The 23,440-nt window shown below is 38.1% G+C and overlaps 2 protein-coding genes across 4 annotated transcripts in view; one reads left to right on the top strand and one right to left on the bottom strand.

The window, feature by feature from the left end:
- The window catches only part of LOC126187398 (probable maleylacetoacetate isomerase 2), a 58,752-nt gene extending 40,646 nt beyond the window's left edge, over window positions 1–18,106 (bottom strand). Inside the window, exons 1-3 of the mRNA XM_049928457.1 lie at window positions 17,943–18,106; window positions 17,243–17,294; window positions 15,408–15,556 (exon numbers count right to left, since the gene is read on the bottom strand). Coding sequence (XP_049784414.1) covers window positions 15,408–15,556; window positions 17,243–17,294; window positions 17,943–17,960 — 219 coding nt within the window. The 5' untranslated portion in view covers window positions 17,961–18,106. The remainder of the gene's footprint in view (window positions 1–15,407; window positions 15,557–17,242; window positions 17,295–17,942) is intronic.
- Window positions 18,107–18,121: 15 nt separating this feature from the next.
- The window catches only part of LOC126187397 (protein O-mannosyl-transferase 2), a 191,214-nt gene continuing 185,895 nt past the window's right edge, over window positions 18,122–23,440 (top strand). For 2 of the 3 annotated variants that reach the window (XM_049928455.1, XM_049928454.1), the window contains exon 1: window positions 18,336–18,658. Coding sequence is in view for 1 of the 3 variants with exons in the window: in XM_049928454.1 (XP_049784411.1) it covers window positions 18,618–18,658 (41 nt within the window). In the remaining 2 variants the exon portion in view is untranslated. Of the gene's footprint in view, window positions 18,160–18,335; window positions 18,659–23,440 lie in introns of those variants that run through there. The other variant, XM_049928456.1, reaches the window with a different exon arrangement.

The following is a 23,440-nucleotide window of genomic DNA, read 5'->3' on the forward strand; positions in this document are numbered from 1 at the left end:
AGCTCAGATGGAAACCCAGTTCTAAGCAAAGAAGGGAAAGCAGAAAGGTGGAAGGAGTATATTGAGGGTCTATACAAGGGCGATGTACTTGAGGACAATATTATGGAAATGGAAGAGGATGTAGACGAAGATGAAATGGGAGATACGACACTGCGTGAAGAGTTTGACAGAGCACTGAAAGACCTGAGTCGAAACAAGGCCCCCGGAGTAGACAACATTCCATTGGAACTACTGACGGCCTTGGGAGAGCCAGTCCTGACAAAACTCTACCATCTAGTGAGCAAGATGTATGAAACAGGCGAAATACCCTCAGACTTCAAGAAGAATATAATAATTCCAATCCCAAAGAAAGCAGGTGTTGACAGATGTGAAAATTACCGAACAATCAGTTTAATAAGCCACAGCTGCAAAATACTAACACGAATTCTTTACAGACGAATGGAAAAACTAGTAGAAGCCGACCTCGGGGAAGATCAGTTTGGATTCCATAGAAATGTTGGAACACGTGAGGCAATACTGACCTTACGACTTATCTTAGAAGAAAGATTAAGGAAAGGCAAACCTACGTTTCTAGCATTTGTAGACTTAGAGAAAGCTTTTGACAATGTTGACTGGAATACTCTCTTTCAAATTCTAAAGGTGGCAGGGGTAAAATACAGGGAGCGAAAGGCTATTTACAATTTGTACAGAAACCAGATGGCAGTTATAAGAGTCGAGGGACATGAAAGGGAAGCAGTGGTTGGGAAGGGAGTGAGACAGGGTTGTAGCCTCACCCCGATGTTATTCAATCTGTATATTGAGCAAGCAGTAAAGGAAACAAAAGAAAAATTCGGAGTAGGTATTAAAATCCATGGAGAAGAAATAAAAACCTTGAGGTTTGCCGATGACATTGTAATTCTGTCAGAGACAGCAAATGACCTGGAAGAGCAGTTGAACGGAATGGACAGTGTCTTGAAAGGAGCATATAAGATGAACATCAACAAAAGCAAAATGAGGATATTGGAATGTAGTCGAATTAAGTCGGGTGATGCTGAGGGAATTAGATTAGGAAATGAGACACTTAAAGTAGTGAAGGAGTTTTGCTATTTGGGGAGCAAAATAACTGATGATGGTCGAAGTAGAGAGGATATAAAATGTAGACTGGCAATGGCAAGGAAAGCATTTATGAAGAAGAGAAATTTGTTAACATCGAGTATAGATTTAAGTGTCAGGAAGTCATTTCTGAAAGTATTTGTATGGAGGGTAGCCATGTATGGAAGTGAAGCATGGACGGTAAATAGTTTGGACAAGAAGAGAATAGAAGCTTTCGAAATGTGGTGCTACAGAAGAATGCTGAAGATTAGATGGGTAGATCACATAACTAATGAGGAAGTATTGAATAGGATTGGGGAGAAGAGAAGTTTGTGGCACAACTTGACCAGAAGAAGGGATCGGTTGGTAGGACATGTTCTGAGGCATCAAGGAATCACCAATTTAGTATTGGAGGGCAGTGTGGAGGGTAAAAATCGTAGGGGGAGACCAACAGATGAATACACTAAGCAGATTCAGAAGGATGTAGGTTGCAGTAGGTACTGGGAGATGATGAAGCTTGCACAGGATAGAGTAGCATGGAGAGCCGCATCAAACCAGTCTCAGGACTGAAGACCACAACAACAACAAACATGAGCAAAGTCAGTCTGACATGTCAAGTGAGTATATCAATATGTGATCTGTTGTGAGCTATAAATTAAGAGAAATCTGTTTCACACACAATTGTAAATGAAGATGTATGGGGGAAACCTTTCACTTATAATACATATGAGTTATCATAAAAGCCACTATGTTGTTTTAGTAGCTAGAATGGATTGGAACTTACTTTCAGCACCAAACCCTGGGAAAGGTGTAAATGTCCACTGACAAAAGGAACATGTCATGGTCTAGTGGCACTGCATAACAGGTCCACTACAGCAAATTACATAAAAAAAGTGACGTCTAGTATTTGTAAGGTAATAGCTGGCATACCTATCAGCCACAGGATAGCTCATGTATGGAGTGGAACCCACCATACCAAAACACAACCTGTACCACTCCAGAGGATGTGCTGAAAAGTGGTGAAAAGTTTTTTATCCCATTTTCAGTGTCACTTGAGGTATTCCACATTATGCATATTATTCGTTAGACTTTCCCACTGCACTGACAGTAGTTGCAATTCTCTGTTACTAGAGGGCTCCAAATTGCAGTGTGTAACATGGCAGCGTGTAATGTAACTATGTCGGTGCATGGCAGACCCTCAGAATACTGAAAACATGAACTCAAAGATTTTGTCCACACACAGAGCATCTTCTCCTTCAGCATGACAATGCCAGAACCACACACAAGCAGTGCGATAGACGCAACAATCTGGCTCCTTGTGTTCACTGTCACTGACCATCCTACATACAGTCCCAACTTGGCCCCACCTGATTTTCATCTGTTTACAAAACTTAAAGAACACCTTTGAGAACCTCACTTTGAAAGTGATGAAGCAGTGTAAGCAGAGGTGAAGTGGTTTCGTTAACAAAGTCAAACATTGTACAGTGATGTTATCAATAAACTGCTCTCTTGTTGGGAGAAATGTGTTTGTCGCCTGGGTGACTATGTTCTACATCTACATCTACATTTATACTCCGCAAGCCACCCAACGGTGTGTGGCGGAGGGCACTTTACGTGCCACTGTCATTACCTCCCTTTCCTGTTCCAGTCGCGTATGGTTCGCGGGAAGAACGACTGTCTGAAAGCCTCTGTGCGCGCTCTAATCTCTCTAATTTTACATTCGTGATCTCCTCGGGAGGTATAAGTAGAGGGAAGCAATATATTCGATACCTCATCCAGAAACGCACCCTCTCGAAACCTGGCGAGCAAGCTACACCGCGAAGCAGAGCGCCTCTCTTGCAGAGTCTGCCACTTGAGTTTATTAAACATCTCCGTAATGCTATCACGCTTACCAAATAACCCTGTGACGAAACGCGCCGCTCTTCTTTGGATCTTCTCTACCTCCTCCGTCAACCCGATCTGGTACGGATCCCACACTGATGAGCAATACTCAAGTATAGGTCGAACGAGTGTATTGTAAGCCACCTCCTTTGTTGATGGACTACATTTTCTAAGGACTCTCCCAATGAATCTCAACCTGGTACCCGCCTTACCAACAATTAATTTTATATGATCATTCCACTTCAAATCGTTGAGACATGACGAATAAAGATGCAGAATGTTTGTTTTCTTTAAACTCCTTAAGGACACAGAGTACTTTTCTGGCTCAATATTATGTGAAAATCAACACCTATTTCTTTCAGGCACTGTTTATAAAGTAAATCTTTTGCACATTTTTTGTTGATATCAGGTAATTCAGCACACTTTCTAAACAAATTAGAAGTATTCTGACTATTTTTGAATCTGCTTAGGGTTATTAAAATATTACAAAGAAATTGATGCATTTTTCCCCCAAAATGCTTCCTCAAATTGGGGTACCATTTAATCCAATATCATACATTTGAAGGAGACCAAATTTTTACCAGATATGCATGACATGATGGTTGAGGTACTAGATTCATTTAACTCCACCTATTACATATATTACAAGGATAAAAAAATATCACATCTTATATTTTAATTTTTATAGTTTTTTCCTAATAAAAATGTTATTTTTTCTATAATTTAGTTGATCCTGCAATAAAGCTTAGGTCTACTACATAAGTATGGACTATTTGCAAGTTACAGAAAAAAAATTAGAGAAATGCTTTATAAACTTCAGGAAATATTTGCACCTGAATTCTGAAAAATACAATTTGCGGTAAATTGCGAATGACGGTACGAGTCCTATTAAACTGGGTCTCAGAATAGTCCTGAAGCATAGTCTCCCTCCTGCAGCACTTCTTCATCTTCAAGCTTCCTCCTGGCATTACTTTCAGCACTTCTTGCTTCTTTGGTAACTTGATGAGCGAATCTTTCAGCTTCATGCACCTGTTCGTTGTCTGTCACACGCACGCAATTGATCTTCCATATTAGAGTCACATTTTATGCCTAAATTTCTCAGGACTTCCAACCTTCCAATAACTCCATCATTGAAACATATCACTGCATCTAGTACACCAACTTTTAATGTATTTAGTCCTACAAAAACATTCTTGGGTAATCTTTCCCATATGGAATATTTGAAACTTTCATTTGTATTTTGAGTGCCCCCATGAAGACATTTACTAGGCAACACAGAGGTCACTCATGTCTCTAAAAATTGGTTTTATTTCATTCATAACAGGCTCAGGAAGAGAATGCTTATGAAGGTGTATTTGACCACTTTCTTTTGCTTTTTGGTAACCACACCAAGAATCTGCTCCTTTAGGGCAAAGTCCGTGAACAGGGTGGTCATCTGTGGACAACTTATGAAAGTAGGTGGCCCATACAGCTTTTCTCATTGCTGTATTGTCATTCAGAGGTGCAGTTCGTCTAAAGGCCAGTCCATAATAACTCTGAAGAAGGTCTATTTCAGTTTCTGTCAATCTGCCTCGCCAGACAGAGATTTTCCATCAGATAGCAACTTTCCTTTCATTTCTCTTCATAGCTTCCTCAATCTAGCACCCATCCTCTTTTGCACATGTCCACAACACTCCAGTTTTGTTACCAAGGCATCACCATAAACATTAACCTCATTAATTTTATTGAAAGCTTTAGAGTTCCCATCGCCTAGGTACTTCGTATATCTGATGTTATAAACGGAAACTGACCTCTGAAATATTTTTGGAGCTCCATCACACTCCATATCTCCACTGTATCCATCATAAGTCTTAGAACACTGATGTTCAATATGTCCTTCAGTGTTGCCATGGCAGGTGTGGCAAGCACTCAACATCAACAACTTTTCCATTCTCCAGAGAAGTAGCACTTACAACACCCTTCAAGGAACGATGTCATCGACGTCACCATGTCTCATCAAGTGCAATAGCAATGTCCCTGGTTCCGCTAATATTTACGGTTTCTTCTACTGCACATTTCATAGATCCATTAAACACAACCGTCAAGGCACCTAAAAGTATTTTTATGTACTTGCTGAACCTACTGAGAGGAGGCGGAAGGTCCATCAAACCACAAAACTTTTGAGCAGCTTTTTTTCCTTTTCCTATTGTATGCATTGCATACACTAACTTCAAATTCACATTGCATGAATTATGCACAATGTTCGAAGTCATTTTCGAGGTAGATTTATTGCAGGATCTACACAGAACAACTAATTTTGACACTTAACCCTTCCTGCTACTTTGTTGTTTAGTTATTCCAAACAGCCTACACCATCACATTGTTTACATTTCGCACTTCCTTTATCAAAGAAGATAAGATGCCTACATCAACAACAACAAATCCCAACATAGTCACTGTTAAAACAAAAATCTGAATCACCAGGAGGCATGGCACATGGGAGTTTCTTCCCTGAAGAACTGATACATAGGTTACTTTCAACAGTGTGGCTTGCTTTGTTTGTGAACTGGTTACCATAAAATTTCCTTTTATTGAATTTCTTGATGCATGGGATAGTTTGTATTTATTACACACTACAGGGTATGTACTTCCATAAATATATGTAGCACTTGGGCAACAAAACATTCAGTAACACATGAACAAACTGCTTCAGCAAAACAAAATTAAGTACTAGCAAAAATGATCATTTACAGACACTAGAAACCTGTGCTGTTACCAGCATATACAACGTTTCATCATATAATCACTGGAAACAGAAAGTTCACAGTTCTTCTCAAAATAATACTGGTTTCTGTAACATAAATAAAGGGGGCATGGCAACATATATGACCATAACTTTAAAATTTGGTATATATACAAGGTGTAGAGCTTTGCTTCTGCCGTTTTTTTCCCCAACATTTGAGGCTTTAATGAAACAAATTGATTACACATGTATCATTCAAAGTACTTTCCATCACTGGCCACTACTTTCTCCCGTGTTTCGGGCAGTGTACGTATCCTGTGTCAAAAGAACTGTTCATCTTTTGACGTGATCCACGAATTGATCAAATTTGTGACTTCTTCATGAGATCGGAAGTGTTGATCAGCCAGGCCACGTGCCATTGATCTAAACAGGTAATAGTCAGAGGGAGCAATGTCTGGAGAATACAGCGGGAGGGGTAGTACTTCCCATTTTAATGTTTCCAAGCATGTTTTGACCTCTTTTGCAACGTGGGGTCCAGCGTTGTCATGCTGAAAAATCACTTTACCGTGCCTCTCGCTGTATTGCAGCCGTTTGTCTTTTAATGCTCTGCTCAAACGCATAAATTGCATTTGATAATAAGCACCTGTGATTGTTTCACTTGGTTTTAACACCTCGTAGTACACAATGCTGAGCTGGTCCCACCAAATGCAGAGCATGATCTTCGGGCCGTGTATATTCGGCTTGGCCGTTGACTTAGAAGCACTGCCGGGATATCCCCATGATTTTTTGCATTTAGGGTTATCATAATGAACCCATTTTTCGTCCCCGGTCACAATGCGATGCAGAAATCCCTTCCGTTTTTGCCTCTGAAGCAACTGTTCACAAACACATAAACACTCTTCAACATCTCTTGGTTTCAGCTCACACGGGACCCAAGTTCCTTCTTTCTGAATCATGCCCATAGCCTTGAGACGTTTTGAAATGGCTTGCTGTGTCACTCCCATTAATTGTGTCAATTCTTCTCGAGTTTGACGTGAGTCTTCACTCAGCAATGTCTCCAATTCTGCATCTTCGAAAACATTCCTCTTCCACTACTATGCTGGTCTACAACGTTAAAAATCACCATTCTTGAAGCACTGAAACCACTCACGACACCTTCTTTCATTCATAGCATCCTTACTATACGTACTTGAGAGCATTTGATGAGACTCGGCCACTGTTTTCTTCATATTGAAACAAAACAGTAAGACCTCCCACAAATGACAAGAATTAGGCTCGTAAACTGACATTTTCAATCAAGAACAACTTTATAATGCAGACACAAATCAACTAATGTTTGAATGAGGTTACGTTGACCAAGGTCCAAGCTAACTGCCTGACGTGTGCGATCTGTTTCTTTCAACCGCTACTTACTGGTGTCACCACCTACTGGCCAAACGGCGGAAGCGAAGTTGTACACCTGGTAGGTAATTTTTCCATTTGAAACCCTATAATGTATGTATCAATGTAATCAGGAAAGACTACAGAATTTAATAAAGTAATAAAAAAAATTGGATTTTTCCACCATTTATAAGTACACTGTAATCTCAAAAGTTTTCACATAACAAATTTGGAGGCATTACTTTTTAACACGCCCCTGTATGATAGATCACCTGGAAACTGGGTTCCTTTGATCAGTCCTACCAACAGGACAGCAAAGCAAACATTCTGAACAGGCACAACACAATATATGTTTACACCAAAAAGTTCTATCAGTTATGTGGCTGTCAAACAATAGTGTCATAAGAAATGGAGCATTAGCCAATTCCACAATAATGGAAAAGTAAATTGTTTTGGACAACACGTCTACTGAACGTGACAGCTCTGCTGTCTTTAGCTTTGCATTATTTTGCTTAGTGTTTGTGTGGAATTCATGGGGAAAAGCTGTTATGTTCTTCACTTGCTCTTTCCATTACCTGATATATGTTAATGATTTGATTTTAATAATAAAATAGTGCAGAGAGTTTGGGTATGGATCTTGTGATTAAGCATTTGAATAACAGTTTTTATGTCAATGCGAGCAAAGCATAAACATAAGTGGTATTTGCTGTTCAGGAAATGAAGATGAGTCATAGCAAAACAAAATAAAATTCTCACATACACCTATAGACCAAAGTGCTTTTTCAGCCATATGTAATGGCTGATTTATCAATTAAACTAAATTTTAAATCTGTAAAATAAGGAAAGGCAACCACTCACCTACAGAAGATTAATGCATGGATCAGCGAAACATAACAGAAAACAGCATTCACACTAGCTTTCGAGCACTAGTTCCTTTTCTATCAACAGTACACTCATTCACACACACTACTACATAGACACCCAAGTGCACACTCCGGTGGCCATGGGTACTTGCATGTATGAATGTGTGTACTATATCTAGAAAAACAGCTAGTGCTTGAAAGTTTGAATACAATTTTCTGTTAAGTGTTTTGTGCTCCAACACGGATCCACTATAGGTGAGTGGTTGCCTTTCCCTTATTTTACATAATGCCCCATCCAGGAATTTCCATTATTGTACTGAATTTTAAATTCTTAGGAGTAAAGACTGAAAGAAAGTTCTTTTGGAAGTTGCGTTGTGAGGCTGTAAGACAAAAATAGAACTACTTGTCTCTAAGAGCAGAATATCATCTTAGGTTTGTTAACTAATGAACTGTATATAAGTTTCAGCAGTAACATTTGTGAAAATTCTGGTACCAGACAATGATGTGAATGAACCCAAACTCAAATGATGATAATTAGATTTAATTACCAGCTAAACATGTCCAGGACTATGCTTTTGTGTATGAGTACAGGGGTCATTGTCCAACATTCATGACCAGCTAAAAGTTGCACTTGCTCCAGCTGATAGTCTTAGGTCGTTTCCATGGGTCTCTTGGGCATCAGATGTAGCACCATGAATTTCTTGTGAATGCTGATGCTGCCATGGCTGGCCCCAACTGTGGGTGAATAGTGGACTGTGGTGAGGATGTAGATCTCTAGGAAAAGGTCATATGTGTGTTCTTGACTTGGGAGCTCCAATGTTAGGTGGATGATGAAGCTGCTTGAGGAATATCAAATAGATCGGGAAAGGAGTCAAGTGTGGAACCTGTATGCATCTGAGATGCGGAGGTGGCTTTGCTTACATCTACTGAACATACTGGGTGCAACAAGCTGCAAGCTGTGGCTCATATCAGCTTCCATGGTGCTTACTGTCTGGGTTCAAAGCCCATCCTCAACTATCTTCAGTGACAGATTAAGGGTGTTAAGGCTCCTTATCCCTACCACAGGGATAAAAGCACAGCTCACTATTTGTAGCATCATCCCCAGTGCTCTGTCAATCTGGTTTGGAGCACAGTTCAAGGCTTACACAAGAGGTTCTGCTAACTTTATGAAGGCCTTGGGTGCAGATTTCTTAACTTGCTTCGTCTGGTGAAGAACTGTGGGTACCCCATAAACAATCAGGCATGCACAACATTTCGCAAACTATTATTCATGTGTGGCATGCAGATGAGGATGTTTTATGTTAGAGAATCATTTTCCTTATACTAACCATGCAGTTACACGTGCTACAAGTAGGAGCCATGTACGGGTCACCTGTAGTTGTTATGAAGTGAAATAAACATCATTGCAGATCACAAAAAGAAAATGGAAACATAATATTAGTCAACTGTAGAAGCATTCAGGGCAGATCCCAAAGTTACTGGCATTCATTAAAAGTGACAAGAAACTCCAATGCCACAAATTTGTGTTGGTGACAGTGCTGTCCTTTACATTCATGTGGAGAGATAAAATACTCATATTTAAATGCATTTGTGATATTTATGATTCAGTATATTGATACAAATGTATTTCTTACTGTTTCATGTAAAGCTAATGCAAATCATGACAAGTGGAATCGTCTTTTTGATTTAAGGTGGTCATTCACAGTGCCAGACAAGGCAACTTTTAACCAACAGCAAATGAACATGATAGCAGAACAGACATATTATCAAGACAGCCCATGTTTTTATTGTAAAATTGCAATACAGAGTAATAAATTGCAGTTCAAGACTAATCGAAAGAAACAGGAGAAGAAGAAGAAGAAGAAGTATAAGAAAAGAGAACTAAGTGATCTTATGGTTTTAAGAAAGTTTATTTTTTTTACAGTGTTGAAAACTGACTTGCCACAGTTTGAGATGAAGCAGAAGAACTGATTTAAAATTTTATAATAGCATGATCCAAAGACAATAAATAAATTTATAGTAAAAGGTGTGTCAATTGTTTTGGGCCAGACTAGCTACAAAATATTTCAGTTAAAGAAAAAAAATTAGTATTTCTGGGAACTTTTCAATGTGTTACACCAGTTAACACAAAAGAACAATCAACACAAAACAAAAATGCAAAATAATTTACAAGACATTTGAGACAACTTATGTCAGTGATGAATTATGTCACACTGTTGTTATTTCCTGCAACTCGTATCATCAAAGGCCAATACGTATAGAGTCACTGAAACTTTGTACCATGCTATTAATTCAACATAAATATGTAAAGAGATAATATTAGGAGAATATGCAGGAACACAATATGCAAATATTTTGAACAGAAAGTTGGTTGAAGCCACTTCATGAACTACCTCATTGTATGCGAGATTGAGCCCTTTAGCTAAATCTAAGCACTGTTAATTTCGCATTTGGCTGGGTCTCACATGAAATAGCGTAAGGTGGCACAATACTATTCGAAACTGACTGTTTCTATGAAGAATATTGGGATGACTTTTTTACTTATAGACACAGCAATGCACAGTCCAGTCCATGAATCATGGAGGAGAATTTCATGTATGCACTGAAGGTTTATTTATTTACATAGCCATCCGTGGACATTTTAAAATGTATGGATGTTGTCAGTTTGTGTACATTCATATATTTATACAGTTTTTTGTTACATGTAGTTAAACATTGTGACATATAAGTTGTTTACAATCATTTTTGCTCCTTATCGAAATGTTACATGTGGTTAAATATTGTGAAACACAAGTTATTTACAATCATTTTGTACTAAGGAATTCACTTATAATATAAAAGCAGTGTTCCTGCAGAAACAATTTAAGATTTTTTCCTAAAGCAGTACATGTTATCTGTTTCTTTTACTTTCTGCAGCAGTTTATTACACAGTTTTACACCTTCATACAAGAAGCTATTTTGAGTCTTATGTTTATTCTTCCTGTCTAGGTGAAGACACTGACTTGTTGTTCTTGTACTATCGTTATGAAAACTGCTATTTGTGCTACAATTTTCTATATTTTTCTTGATGTACACTATGGTTTGGAATATAAATTCACAAGGAACAGTTAGAACTTCTAACATTTTGAAAAGTTCTCTGCAGTGAGCCTGTTTACTGATTTTCGTTATAATTCTTACTGCTCTCTTTTGCATTTTAAATACTCTTTGTAAATTCTGAGCACTGTTCCCGCAGAAAATAATACCATACCTGATTACTGAATGAACATAACTAAAGTATACAGTTCTCAAACATTCATTACTGCATGCCGATAAAAGGACTCCAAGTGCATAACATGTTGTGGATATCTTTTTCGAGAGTTTCATAGCATGTTCATTCCACTTCATTTGGCTGTCAATGTGCAACCCTAAGAATTTTGTTGTAGGTACATTATCTATGGAGATGTTATCTAGTTTAAAATTTAAGGAACTCTGTTTTCTGTTCAATCTAAAGCATACTGTATTTGTTTTATTTATGTTGAGAGTTACTTTGATTTCCTCAGACCATTTGTGAACATCCCTCAGCACTTCAGTAGAATTTTGCAGCACTGTGCTGGTGTCTTACTTGTGATTACTATGTTGCTGTCATCACCAAACAATATCTTCTCTCCATGGCTGATATGTTGTAGGAAATCATTTATATATACCAGAAACAATACTGGGCCCAGTACACTTCCTTGAGAGACCATAATATTGATATATTGTGGATCAGATATATGTTTCTCAGTGTACTTTGATCCACTGGAGACATGTGTGATCTCTACTGACTGTCCTCTGTTTTCTACATATGAACGAAACCATTTGAGAACCACTCCCCTTACTTCTAGTGCCTCTAACTTATGTAACAGCTTCTGGTGGTCAACTGTACCAAATGCCTTAGACAGGTCTAGGAAAAGACCAGTTACATAGCCGTTCTCCTCTAGTGCTTCTAAAACTGTTTTTGTAAACTGTGCTATTGCAGATTCTGTACCTCTACCAGGCCTGAAACTATGCTGGTCATTGCAGACGAGGTTGAATTTACTTAGATAGCTCATAAGCCTGTTTTTCATTGTTGTTTCTATCACTTTGGAAAAGCATAACAGGGCTATTGGCCTGTAGTTCTCAACATTTTCTATGTCACCTTTCTTGTGAACTTGTAAAATTTTGGCATGCTTCAGATAGTTAGGGAAGGAACCAGTTTTGAAGGATTCATTTATGATTTCTATTAGTGGAGCTTTGATACCATTTATGCATTTTTTCAGCACACATATTGGGATTTCACCTAAACCTGCTGAGTTTTTGTTCTTTAATTGCCTTTCAACATTGCATACTTCCTCCTCAGTAGTTGCTGACAGACCCCCTATGTACGTATGATGATGGAAGGATGTTTCGTCAGCGTAGAAAACAAATCAACAATACCATCTGAAATTTCAAGTTTAAAACGCCAAAATTATTTATAGTAATGTATTCAGTTTTGTGTCAATGAGTGTTGATGGGCAGATACTTTAGCTAGCATCTGTTAATTATCTTGCTTCCTGAAATTCTTTGATGGCACTGTTTTGGTAGGAATGAAAATATCTGCAAATGTATGTTTCCCCGACCTTGCGTATTAACAATAATCTTAAAAGAGTTGTTGAACATTAAGATTTTTAATAACATGCTTACTCAAAAGCAGTATTACTACACAACTATTTCTATGCATATTACTTAATGAAGGTTATTATATTCTTTGACTCCTTTACTGTCTACTGCACTATTCTGAACTTTAGACAAATCTTTATCTTAACAAACTTCCAGAAACTCTTCAGACACCTTATGAACTACACCCCTTGAACATTTAGAAATCCATAGCAAAATATAGGATTTTTGGGAGTTGCATGTGAAGGGATATCTGCTTAACTGACTACATTCCATTGCTTTCCGGGTATGGTGTAGTGATTTGATTTCTAACTGGGCTAAGGGAGTGCACTGTAATGATTTAGATAATATCCGAGTCCCATTATTTACTTTGTAATTCGATGAGTGAAGGAGGCGGCACCCTGTTTAATGGCATTCTCTTTCTTTTTCATTAGAAGAACATTGTTTTGCAACCTGAATGTATTTACTATGATTAACCTTGCATGAAATTTCCTAATTAGGACTTATCTTCTGGGTTTCATTCAATGCTTGATAGCCAATAGTCACAATGTGTGCTATTATTTTGTTGAGCATAGTTCATTAGGATCCCTTAAGCAGAATTAAGTTTACAACGGTTGGAGGAATAATACAACACAACAGGACTGATAGGTGCCACAAAGGCTGCACACTTTGAAGGATACGGCAATGAGCTATACTCAATAGCCTGCTTCGACAAACAAAATGACACCAGAAGGTCACAAATATTTTACACACAAAAATTACTTTAGCTCCAACTGGTTTTAAGCCTATGACCCTACATATGGCAGCATCCATTTTATGTACACCCACAACAATGTATTGTTTTTATATAAACACATGGGTCTTCTTTGTTATTTTCCATCACTGAACTTTGAGTTAAAATGTTCAACTGAAAATTTCACTGATAAAAAGTAGTGTTTGCAACCCTGGGTTAGGGGAGACTCACCAGACGGGATGAGAAGGAAAGACTGATTGTTGGGGACTGCACTGGACAGTATGTGAAAACCTTAGAGCTTAAAGGTGGAATACAGGGTTAATATGCAAGACAGACATTAGTATTAAAACATTGTGCACAAGTTAATAAGAATGGAAAAACTAAGTGCATCATATGTAACAGAAGTGGGAGGGGGTGGTGAAAAATAGGCAGGTCAGAAAATGAAAGATGTAGAAAAATGTGAAGCGAAGAAAGGAGTAGTTACTGTGAAGAAATGCTAAGATGGAAGGAACTAAAGTAAATTAAAGCCAGGTGGATGGCGAGAACCAAGGACATATTGTAGCACTAATTCCCACCTGCGGAGTTCTGAGAAACTAATGGCCGGGGAAGAATCCAGATGGCACGTGTTGTGAAACAGGCACCGAGGTCATGGCTGTCATGTTGTAGAGCACACTCAGCAACACGATATTGTGTTTTGCGGGTGCACACCCTCTGCCTATGCCCATTCATCCTTGCTGATAACTGGGCGGTAGTCATGCCGATGTAAAAGGTCGAATGGTGTTTACATTACAGCTGGTATATGACACCCATTTCACAGGTGGCTCTCCCTTTGATAGTATATGTTTTGTCAATTATAGGGCTGGTATAGGTGCATAGGGCAAGTCTTGCATCATGGATGGTCAAAGGGGCAGGAGCCATAGGGTAGGGAGATGGGTGCAGAAGAGGCACAGAATTTGACAAGTATATTGCGGAGATTAGGAGGACGACAAAAAGTTATTCTAGGTGTGGTGGGCAAAATCTGACAGAATGGCTCTCACCTGAGGGCATGGTTTTAGGAAGCCACGACCTTGTCGAAGTAGCTGATTAATACATTCAATACCAGGATAATACTGGGTGACAAGTGGTGTGCTCTTGATTTTAGGAAGGATCATCAGTACTAGGATCAGTTGTGATGGCGCAGGAAACCTGGTTTTGAACTAGCCTGTTGGGATAATTACGTCCAGTGAAGGCGATGTGAGAGTGTTGGTGTATCACTGTAAGGAGTCTGCATCTGTACAAATATGTTTGCCCCGAATGCTAAGACTGTATGGGAGGGAACGTTTGACATGGAAAGGATGGCAGCTGTCAAAATGTAAGTACTGTTGTTTGTTAGTAGGTTTAATGTAGCTGGTCTTTGGTGCTTATATCACCACATGTGCCATCTGGATTCTTCCCCCAGACACCAGTTTCTCAAAACTCCGCAGGTGGGAATTAGTGCTACAACATGTCCTCAGTTCTCGACACTCACCTGACCTTAATTTACATTAAATTCCTTCCTTTTCAGGATTTCTTCACAGTAACTACTCCTTTCTTCACTTTATTTTTGTTTTCTACATCTTTCACTTTCGGACCTGCTTATTAACTCATGCAGTATGTTTTATTAATAATCTCTGCTTTGCATATTATCCTGTCTTGCACCTTTAACCTCTCGAGTTTTCAAATCTCACCTGGTGCAGTCCCCAACGATCAGTCTTTCCTTCTCACCCCATCCGGTACGTCTTCCCTGACCCGGGGCTCTGGGTAGTTTTCTGAATTGTACCCCCTTTCCTTAAACCTATCCAGTCCTTTTTCTTCAACCCTCTTCCTTCCCCTTCAACTCTTCTGCCAGAAGTCAGAACCACTGGCTCTGAAAGCTTGTAAAAGTTAAACCTTTCTGTGTGTTTGTGTTCTCCTGCCACTGCTTGGTGGATAGATTTTTTTATCTATCCATTTACATTATATAGTCATTATATTTTTTGATACAGAATGTCCTTTAAACATTTTAATCATATAAATAGTATGTTATAAATAAAATGATTGGTATTAGATGCTTCACAAACAAAATAAACATAAAGTGTTAACTTACAGATTCAACCAAAGTGTGTCCATCAATATGGAGGGCTGGAACTTGCTCCATTGGGTTTATTTCACGATATTCATTGCAATGTTGTTCACCTCCAGCTTTTATCAGACTTACTGGTTTAATATCATATGGTATTTCTTTCAGATTTAATGCTGCAGTGATAAAGTACAAATGATATTACATTCACAATCTGTACATCAAGTTTGCTTTTGTATCATAATATGCAAGATATAATAAAACTAAATTTACAGCTCATACTTGATATTGCATGCGTATGTGTGGTAACTTTGAACCTTGGGATCTCAGTCAATGATGATGATATTGAACGAAGTTTCAAGTTCACTGAGAATCTCACCTTAAGAAGATATGGCAAAAATTTTGATGATCTGCCATGAATAGAAATCATAAAAATGGCCATCTCCACAACTGGTACTTTCCGTGTCCAAAAATCATGATTTTTTGGAGTTTTCTCAGGAATCGCCCATTAACAAAACGTACTTAAAGACGCTGTCTAAGGTGCACCCAATGCAAAATAGCCAACCGATTTGCTAAGTTTGCCTGGAGGAAGTGTGTAATTTTTAAATTTTGATCCTGTACTATTGGATAGCTATAGTATGCTCATTTTTCTGATAGGTATACAAATGGTCACCAGCCCATGAACTATCCGAAACGCTTGACCCCTCATCACTGTGATTAACTGAAACCAAGATATGAACCCTCAGAAAAACCACATTTTCGCACATGGCTATTTGTAACATATTGGTACCACACATTGTCATGCACAGACCAATCAAATTTGAAATATGTAGTGGTGATACAGGTCACAACAACACAAACTAATCTCAAACATTACTAACAGTGTAGAAACAAAGCTGTTGGATTTCTCTGTGGTGTCAAACCCATAGTCATGTTAACACTTGATTCCCAAAATGGCTGCTGTTATCATTACATGTGAACACATACATATTAATATTATCAGCTAAAACACTAAAACCAAGTTTAAAATGTTATCAACATAACCATGTAGGATAGCATTACGTGGGGGGGGGGGGGGGGGGGGGACCTGCATTGCAAGTTAGTATGAGGGTAGCCGATACTCAACTTATAAATTTCACAGCCCTTTCTACTACCATTAAAAGCCAAACTTAGGCAGACATTGAGCAAAGTGGCATCATCTTCATCAGGAAAGTTATTTTTCTTCACAGAAAACAAAAATTCTGTTGAACCTACATACAACTAGTATTAGACTCAGAATGACAATTATTTTTCAATAATTTAATGTTCACATCATTAAGTAATCTGCAACAAATTTAAGATTTAAAAATAAAGAAGTCATTATCTACACCGAAGTCCATGCATATTGAATAACCATAAAATGTACTGGAACTTCAAAAATTATATTATATTTGCATTCACAGATGTAGCCTAGTATCTTCTTCAAACATCCTAATGAGTTACTGTAAGTGGCTGAAGCTAAAATGCAGTGCAGCAGATAAAAATGCAAACAAAATTAATAAATATAAGAACATGAAAAAATATAACTTGCGTTTCACACAAAGATTGTTTTAGGGTCTCCAGTGTTTGATAAAGCATGGTCCTATGGGAAGGGCTATGCCCTTGTGATTCCCGGCGTTTTAAACTGACTTATCCAACAAATTAGGTATATTTGATTTAGGGACTAGGTTTATATAAAGTAATAGCATGCAGTAGCTGTAGTCATACAGAAAGATTATCGTTCTAGAACATAGTGTCATGTCGATCCAGTGGTAAATAAATAAAACAATTCCATGTACATATCGAATATTCGAGGGTGGGGGGGAGAGAAACTATTTGCTTACCTATTCGAACTCTCCAGGAACAAGAGCTCCTCCAGTACGAATATAAAACGGGCTGAAAAAAAAGATGTCAATCATCACATTAATGGATTATGTGAAAAACACATTTATATGCTATGCAAGTCCTAGCGCCTACACCGGTAAAAGGAGTTACTATCTTACAGTTCATCTAGGCAATGAGGATTTATTTTTGGTTAATTTACACTGATTAGTTGGGTGTGTGGTACAGATTCTGCTTTTTCATCACGATAAAATTAGCTATTTGTTAAATGTGATGGTTTTAAACTGAATTTTAAATCAGTTGCGCTTTACGGTTCAAGGTGGAAGTTTTACTTTTGAAAGACTGAGGGCTTGTTTAATGTTATTAGGCGATTGAACAAGACTCAAACCATCCAACTCGGTTTGGCAAATTTCCTTATGGAGATTCAAATTTCCGCTCATTTACTGTGATTTGTTTGGTGAAGAACTGTATAAAAACTCATTAAGATCCAGATCAGTTCATAATGGCGGTGATTACGGAACCCAGGCCGAAATCAAGCACTTCATATAATTCGTTATACCTCATGTTTACTAGATGATATTTCGCACCTATCATTGTAGGCACCTAATTTATTGCTCTGAAACTGCCGTGAATGTAAAAATAAATCACTTTCCTTCCGAATCAGCAAAGCTTATAGGCTACGGATGACTTTTCTATTGATACCTTTCCAATGACAGACATTTTGCGTGTTTTTCCTTTCTGCAGGTACGAATAGAATGTTTAATCACTAGTTTTTTAATACTTATTTATCACCACTACTTGTTAATTCAAAGATAAAACAAGTATATCCGAGTTTGATTCAAGCGCTACGCGCGGCAGATTGCCGAAGCGCAATGTTGCCAAAACAATGGAAGCGTCAGGTACTGAGTGGCTAGTCAAGGTGGAGTATTGTGCTAAATCCACCATATAGTAGGACAGGAATACCACTTGAATAAATATTTTTTGCTTTTTGTTTTGAGTTACAGAGAACTGTGAATGATGACATAGCGGGCTGAGATTCGCAGTATGCTACTTGGTCACTTTATAGAATAGGTCAATCTTTGCAAGCATCTAAAAATGAAGAGTTGGAGTGTTGAACATTTCTGTGGGGGAATACGAGCAGTCACTTAAAAAACTTAGAGGAAAGATAATTATTGATACTAATAAAATATGAATCAATGACCTATTGCTAATTCCCGTATTGGGAATTCAAGCGATGCCTAAAACGTGGCAGTCGGCTGAAATACCTTACAAATATACCGTTATCCTGTGTTGACAGCTTTCTGTTGTGGCGTATTTTGAGTCTACAATTCTGAAATGTACATATAGGCGAAGAAGTTCGTTGTAAGAGGAAGAGAAATGCGCGGGGAGGATAAGACCGTAGACACAGGATATTCGAAGTAAGAACAGAAATTTAAAAAAAATGTCTTATACCGTATATTTAGATTTACTAATTTGCCTTATTACATGGCAGTGTTTATGATGATGCGAAACGTGACTTACATGTGTAAAGCTAAAAGTCATAAACACTCACGTCAGGTGTTAGCGAATTATTTTGTAAATTGATAAGTTTCCTATATTAATTTTAAGATGTGTGTGTTCTGTGTGTAAATTTTATTTCCGAAAGAACTTAATAGTTTCTCCGCCACAAAATATCTAATAAAAATAGAGAAAAAGAACCATTGTCAATTTTGGTGTTCAGAATTAAGTCGTCAATATTTTGCATGCACAAATTGCGATCGCTATAGAGACCATAGTGCCAACTCGTCATCTTTTTTAGTTTGATAATAGGAACTCAGTACAAGCAGTGTTGATTTTTGATTCGCTCGAGTATGATACACTTTCAGCTAATTTAGGAAACGAAGTAGTGGCATTATTGCATAGAGATTCTCACTATTGAAACAGAGAAGAGTTTCTTCTATTCTTGTGTGTGAACCTGTTTTAGGCCAGGCAATACAAAACTGAAACAGGTCATCTGAACTTTATGTGATAAAGCTTAATTAAGTGGAACTGAAATTAATAGCACAGTTTATCATGGGAGAGATCCTCCATGTTATACAGTCACAGTAAAGAAACAGAGACTACTGCGTAATAGGTATAAAACAAAGCATAGCAACCTGCTTCACTGCTGACATGATTCCCCAATTTTTTTGAAAAGATGATGTGTTCTTGAATAGTATATCATCATCATCATCATAATCATTTAAGACTGATTATGCCTTTCAGCGTTCAGTCTGGAGCATAGTCCCTCTTATAAAATTCCTCCATGATCCTCTATTCAGTGCTAAGGGGATCATGGAGGAATTTTATAACGGGGACTATGCTCCAGACTATAGTATCCAACCTCATTAATTATAGTATCCTTAGCAAATCACAGTTTGGGTTTCAGAAGGGTTGCTCTACAGAGAATGTCATTTACACATTCACTCACCAGATTTTACAAGCATTATATAATTAAATAGCACTGGTTGGTATTTTCTGTGCCCTATCTAAGGCATTTGACTCCATGAATCAAAGTATTTTCCTAGACAAGTTGATGTTTCATGAGACTGATGCTATAGCCAACCAATGGATAATGCTGTACATAACCAGAAGAATGCAGAAAATTGTATTTAGTAATTCAAGCAAAATAATCTATGGACATAATTCTGACTGGGGAGAAATCACGTGGAATTCCCCAAGGTTCAATCTTAGGTTACTGCTGTTCCTCATATATGTGAAAATTCTTCCGTCTAATATACAACAAGCAGAATTAGTTCTTTTTGCAGATGACACGAATATTGTAATCAGTCCAAGCGTACAAACACAAAACAGAAGAAATGGTAAATAAAGTTGCGAAAAGTATCATTGATTGGTTTTCTATAGGTGGTCTCGCCCTGAATTTTACAGACACGACATGTTCAGTTCCGCATATCTAGAGCTACAATGAGAAGTGTAACACATGGTGAGAAACTAATAAATAGGGCGGAAACTTTAAAATGCTTAGGGGTCCATATTGATGAGAATTTAATTTGGAGAAAATATTTTCGAACTGCTAAAACAGAGTAGTTGAGCCACGTTTGTGCTTAGAATCATTGCAAATCTTGGGGAGAGAGAAATCGGCAAGTTGACATATTTTGCTTATTTACACTCAGTAATGTCATATGGAGTAACATTCTGGGGTAACTTACCTGTAAGGAAGTAAATCTTCATTGTGCAAAAAACATGATGTAAGAATAATATGTGGTGCTCACCCATGGTCATCTTGTAGCCATCTGTACAAGAATTGGGGCATTCTGACTATTGCTTCACAATATATTTATTTCCTCATGGAGTTTGTTGTAAATAATCCACTACAGTTTGAAAGGAACAATGAGGTACATAGTTACAGTTCCAGAAGGGAAAACAATGTTCAATACTCCACATTAAGGTTGTTTGTAGCACGGAAATGGGTGCAGTGCTGCAGAAAACATTTTTGATCATTTACCCGGTGATATAAAATGTTTAACAGACAGCAAAGTAAAATTTGATAGCAAACTGAGTGAGTTTCTCCTCGACAACACCTCCTATTTCATAGAATAATTTCTATTACTGTAACATATAAAAGATAGTGGGTAGGAATTACTAACTAAAAAAAAAATCCCTCAGATGATGATCAGAATGTGACCAAATGTACAAATTAATGTGCATTGTGAATGTAAAATGACACAGTCCACATCATTACCATAGGGCTATAGGTACAGAGATGCTAAATGAAATGCCTTTGGCAGTAAAGAGCAGTGTGTGAAGCCATAAGTCTATAGGTACAGAGATGCTAAATGAAATGCATTTGGCAGTCAAGAGAGCATTGTGTGAACCCTTCAGTGGCTACTGCAGCAGAATATTGTCAAATGATCTTTCACAAAACCCAACACAGGACAGGACACTAACTTTCACTTATGAAGGCTGTTAGTGGCACTAAAATTGGTGTTCTGTCACTCATGGTTGAAACTGGGACTCAAGTTGAGAGTAGCAAAGCAAAAGCAGAAATGCTTAACTCTCTATTCAGATGTTCGTTCACAAAGGAAAACCCAGGAGTATTGCCTGAATTGGTCTCCACATCAAGAACAGTTTTGTGTATGGTAGGACACCAGTGATATGCTTGATGCACACGGTGGTGAGGCACCTTGCCAACTGAATGCAGTCTTTCCAGATGAGTCAAATAGATGTTAGTGTCAGTGACATTGAGAAACAAGTGAAATTGTTAAAATTGGACAGAGCCTCTGAGCCCAATGGAATTCCTCGCAGATTATATATTCAATTTGCAGCTGAGTTAGTCCCTCTGTTAACTATAATCCATCATAGACTCTTCGAAGGGGGGGGGGGGGGGGGGGGGAAGTGCCCAGTAGTTGGAAGAAAGCACAAGTCACACCTGTTTACTAGGTGGGTAGCAAAAGTGATCCACAAAATTACTGCCTGATATTCTTGTCACCCATTCGTTGTAGAATCTTAGAACATATTCTGAGCTCAAACATAATGAGGTATCTCGAACAGAACAACCTCCTCCATGCCAACTGAAATAGATTTTGAAAACATAGATTATGTGAAACCCAGCTCGCACTTTTCTCACATGACATTCTGAAAGCCATGGATCAAGGCAGTAAAGAAGATGCAGTATTTCTTGATTTCCGTAAAGCATTTTCCTCTGTACCCCACGTATGATTATTATCAAAAGTATGATCATATGAGGTATCAGAGGAAATATGTGACTGGATGAGGATTCCTTGGTAGGGAGGATGCTGAGTCTTACATTAATGTAATGTTAGTGTAGTGTATATCACTGTAATATTAATAGTAACATCAAGACTTTCCGCAGATGATGCATTTCTCTACAACGAAGTACAGTTTGAACAAATCTGTACAAACATTCAGTCCGACCTTGATAAGATTTCAGGTTGCATTAAATGTTCAAAAATGTGAAATTGTGCACCTCACAAAATGAAAAAAACAAAGTATCCCATGGATGTAATATTAGCGAGTCACAGGTGGAATCTGTAAACCCAAGTACTTGGATGTAACACTTAGTAGGGACATGAGGTGGACTCGTCACATAGGCTCAGTATTGGGTAAAGCAGGTAGCAGACTTTGCTTTATTTGTACAATACTGGGGAAGTGCAGACAGTCTACAAAGGAGATTGCTTATAAATCACTCGTGCAGCCCATCTTAGAATATTGCTCATGTGTGTGGTACCCTTACCAGATGGGACAAGCAGGGGATATTGAACGTATGCAGAGGAGGACAGTACAAATGGTGACAGTGTCACTAAGATGCTGAAGAAATGTGCTAGCAGACTCTTAAGATAGACAGAAGCTGTCCCGAGAAAGTCTACTGACCAAGTTTTGACAACTGGCTTTAAATGGTGACTCTTGGAGTATACTACAACCCCGTATATATCACTTCCATAGCATTAGTGAGGATAATATAAGATTTATTATAGCACACACAGAGGCTTTTAAACAATCACATTTCCCACACTTTACACATGAGTGGAATGAGAAAAAGTCCTAATAACTGATACAGTGGGATATACTCTCTGCTGTGTACTTCATAGTGGTTCAGGGTGTAGATGTAGAAATGAGCAACATATGACACCCTTATTAAAGTTAAATAAAGTCATGATATACACATCGCACATTTCTTTCTGTAGCTAATGTGCTGGCACTTTTCAAAGAAAAGGACTTAATCTTTTTTCCTGTTTTGTGAAGTTAACAACTGTGTGTAACACAATAGGGGGGGGGGGGGGGGGGGGAATGCAGTGTCCTGAGTCAGTCTTTGAGTAAGGAGATACATTCTGTATATGCTGTTCCCAACATGCAACCAGTAGTACTGCTCTCTATTAAGATCAGAACTATGTAACCTACCAAAAAAGGATGAAACATACACTTTGTTTAAAACAAAAGGATGATGATGGCTAAGTCAGCATTTGCTCTTGCAAATGAGCAACTGCTACTTAATGCACATAACACATGACTTGGTTATGAAACTTGCAAATGTAGATCAGGCTAAGCTCAGGTAACTAGGATAAAGTTTCCTCAATCCAAAAAGTTCCTATCAGAAATGAAGAAAAGATAGAAAGAAGCAGAAATTATAACTTCAGCACAGATATATGTCTCTCAAAATATGAAAGATGCAGCAGAGAAGCCAAGAAAACTTTTTAGAGTTT

Source organism: Schistocerca cancellata, chromosome 5, assembly GCF_023864275.1.
Source record: "Schistocerca cancellata isolate TAMUIC-IGC-003103 chromosome 5, iqSchCanc2.1, whole genome shotgun sequence".
Classification (NCBI taxonomy): domain Eukaryota; kingdom Metazoa; phylum Arthropoda; class Insecta; order Orthoptera; family Acrididae; genus Schistocerca; species Schistocerca cancellata.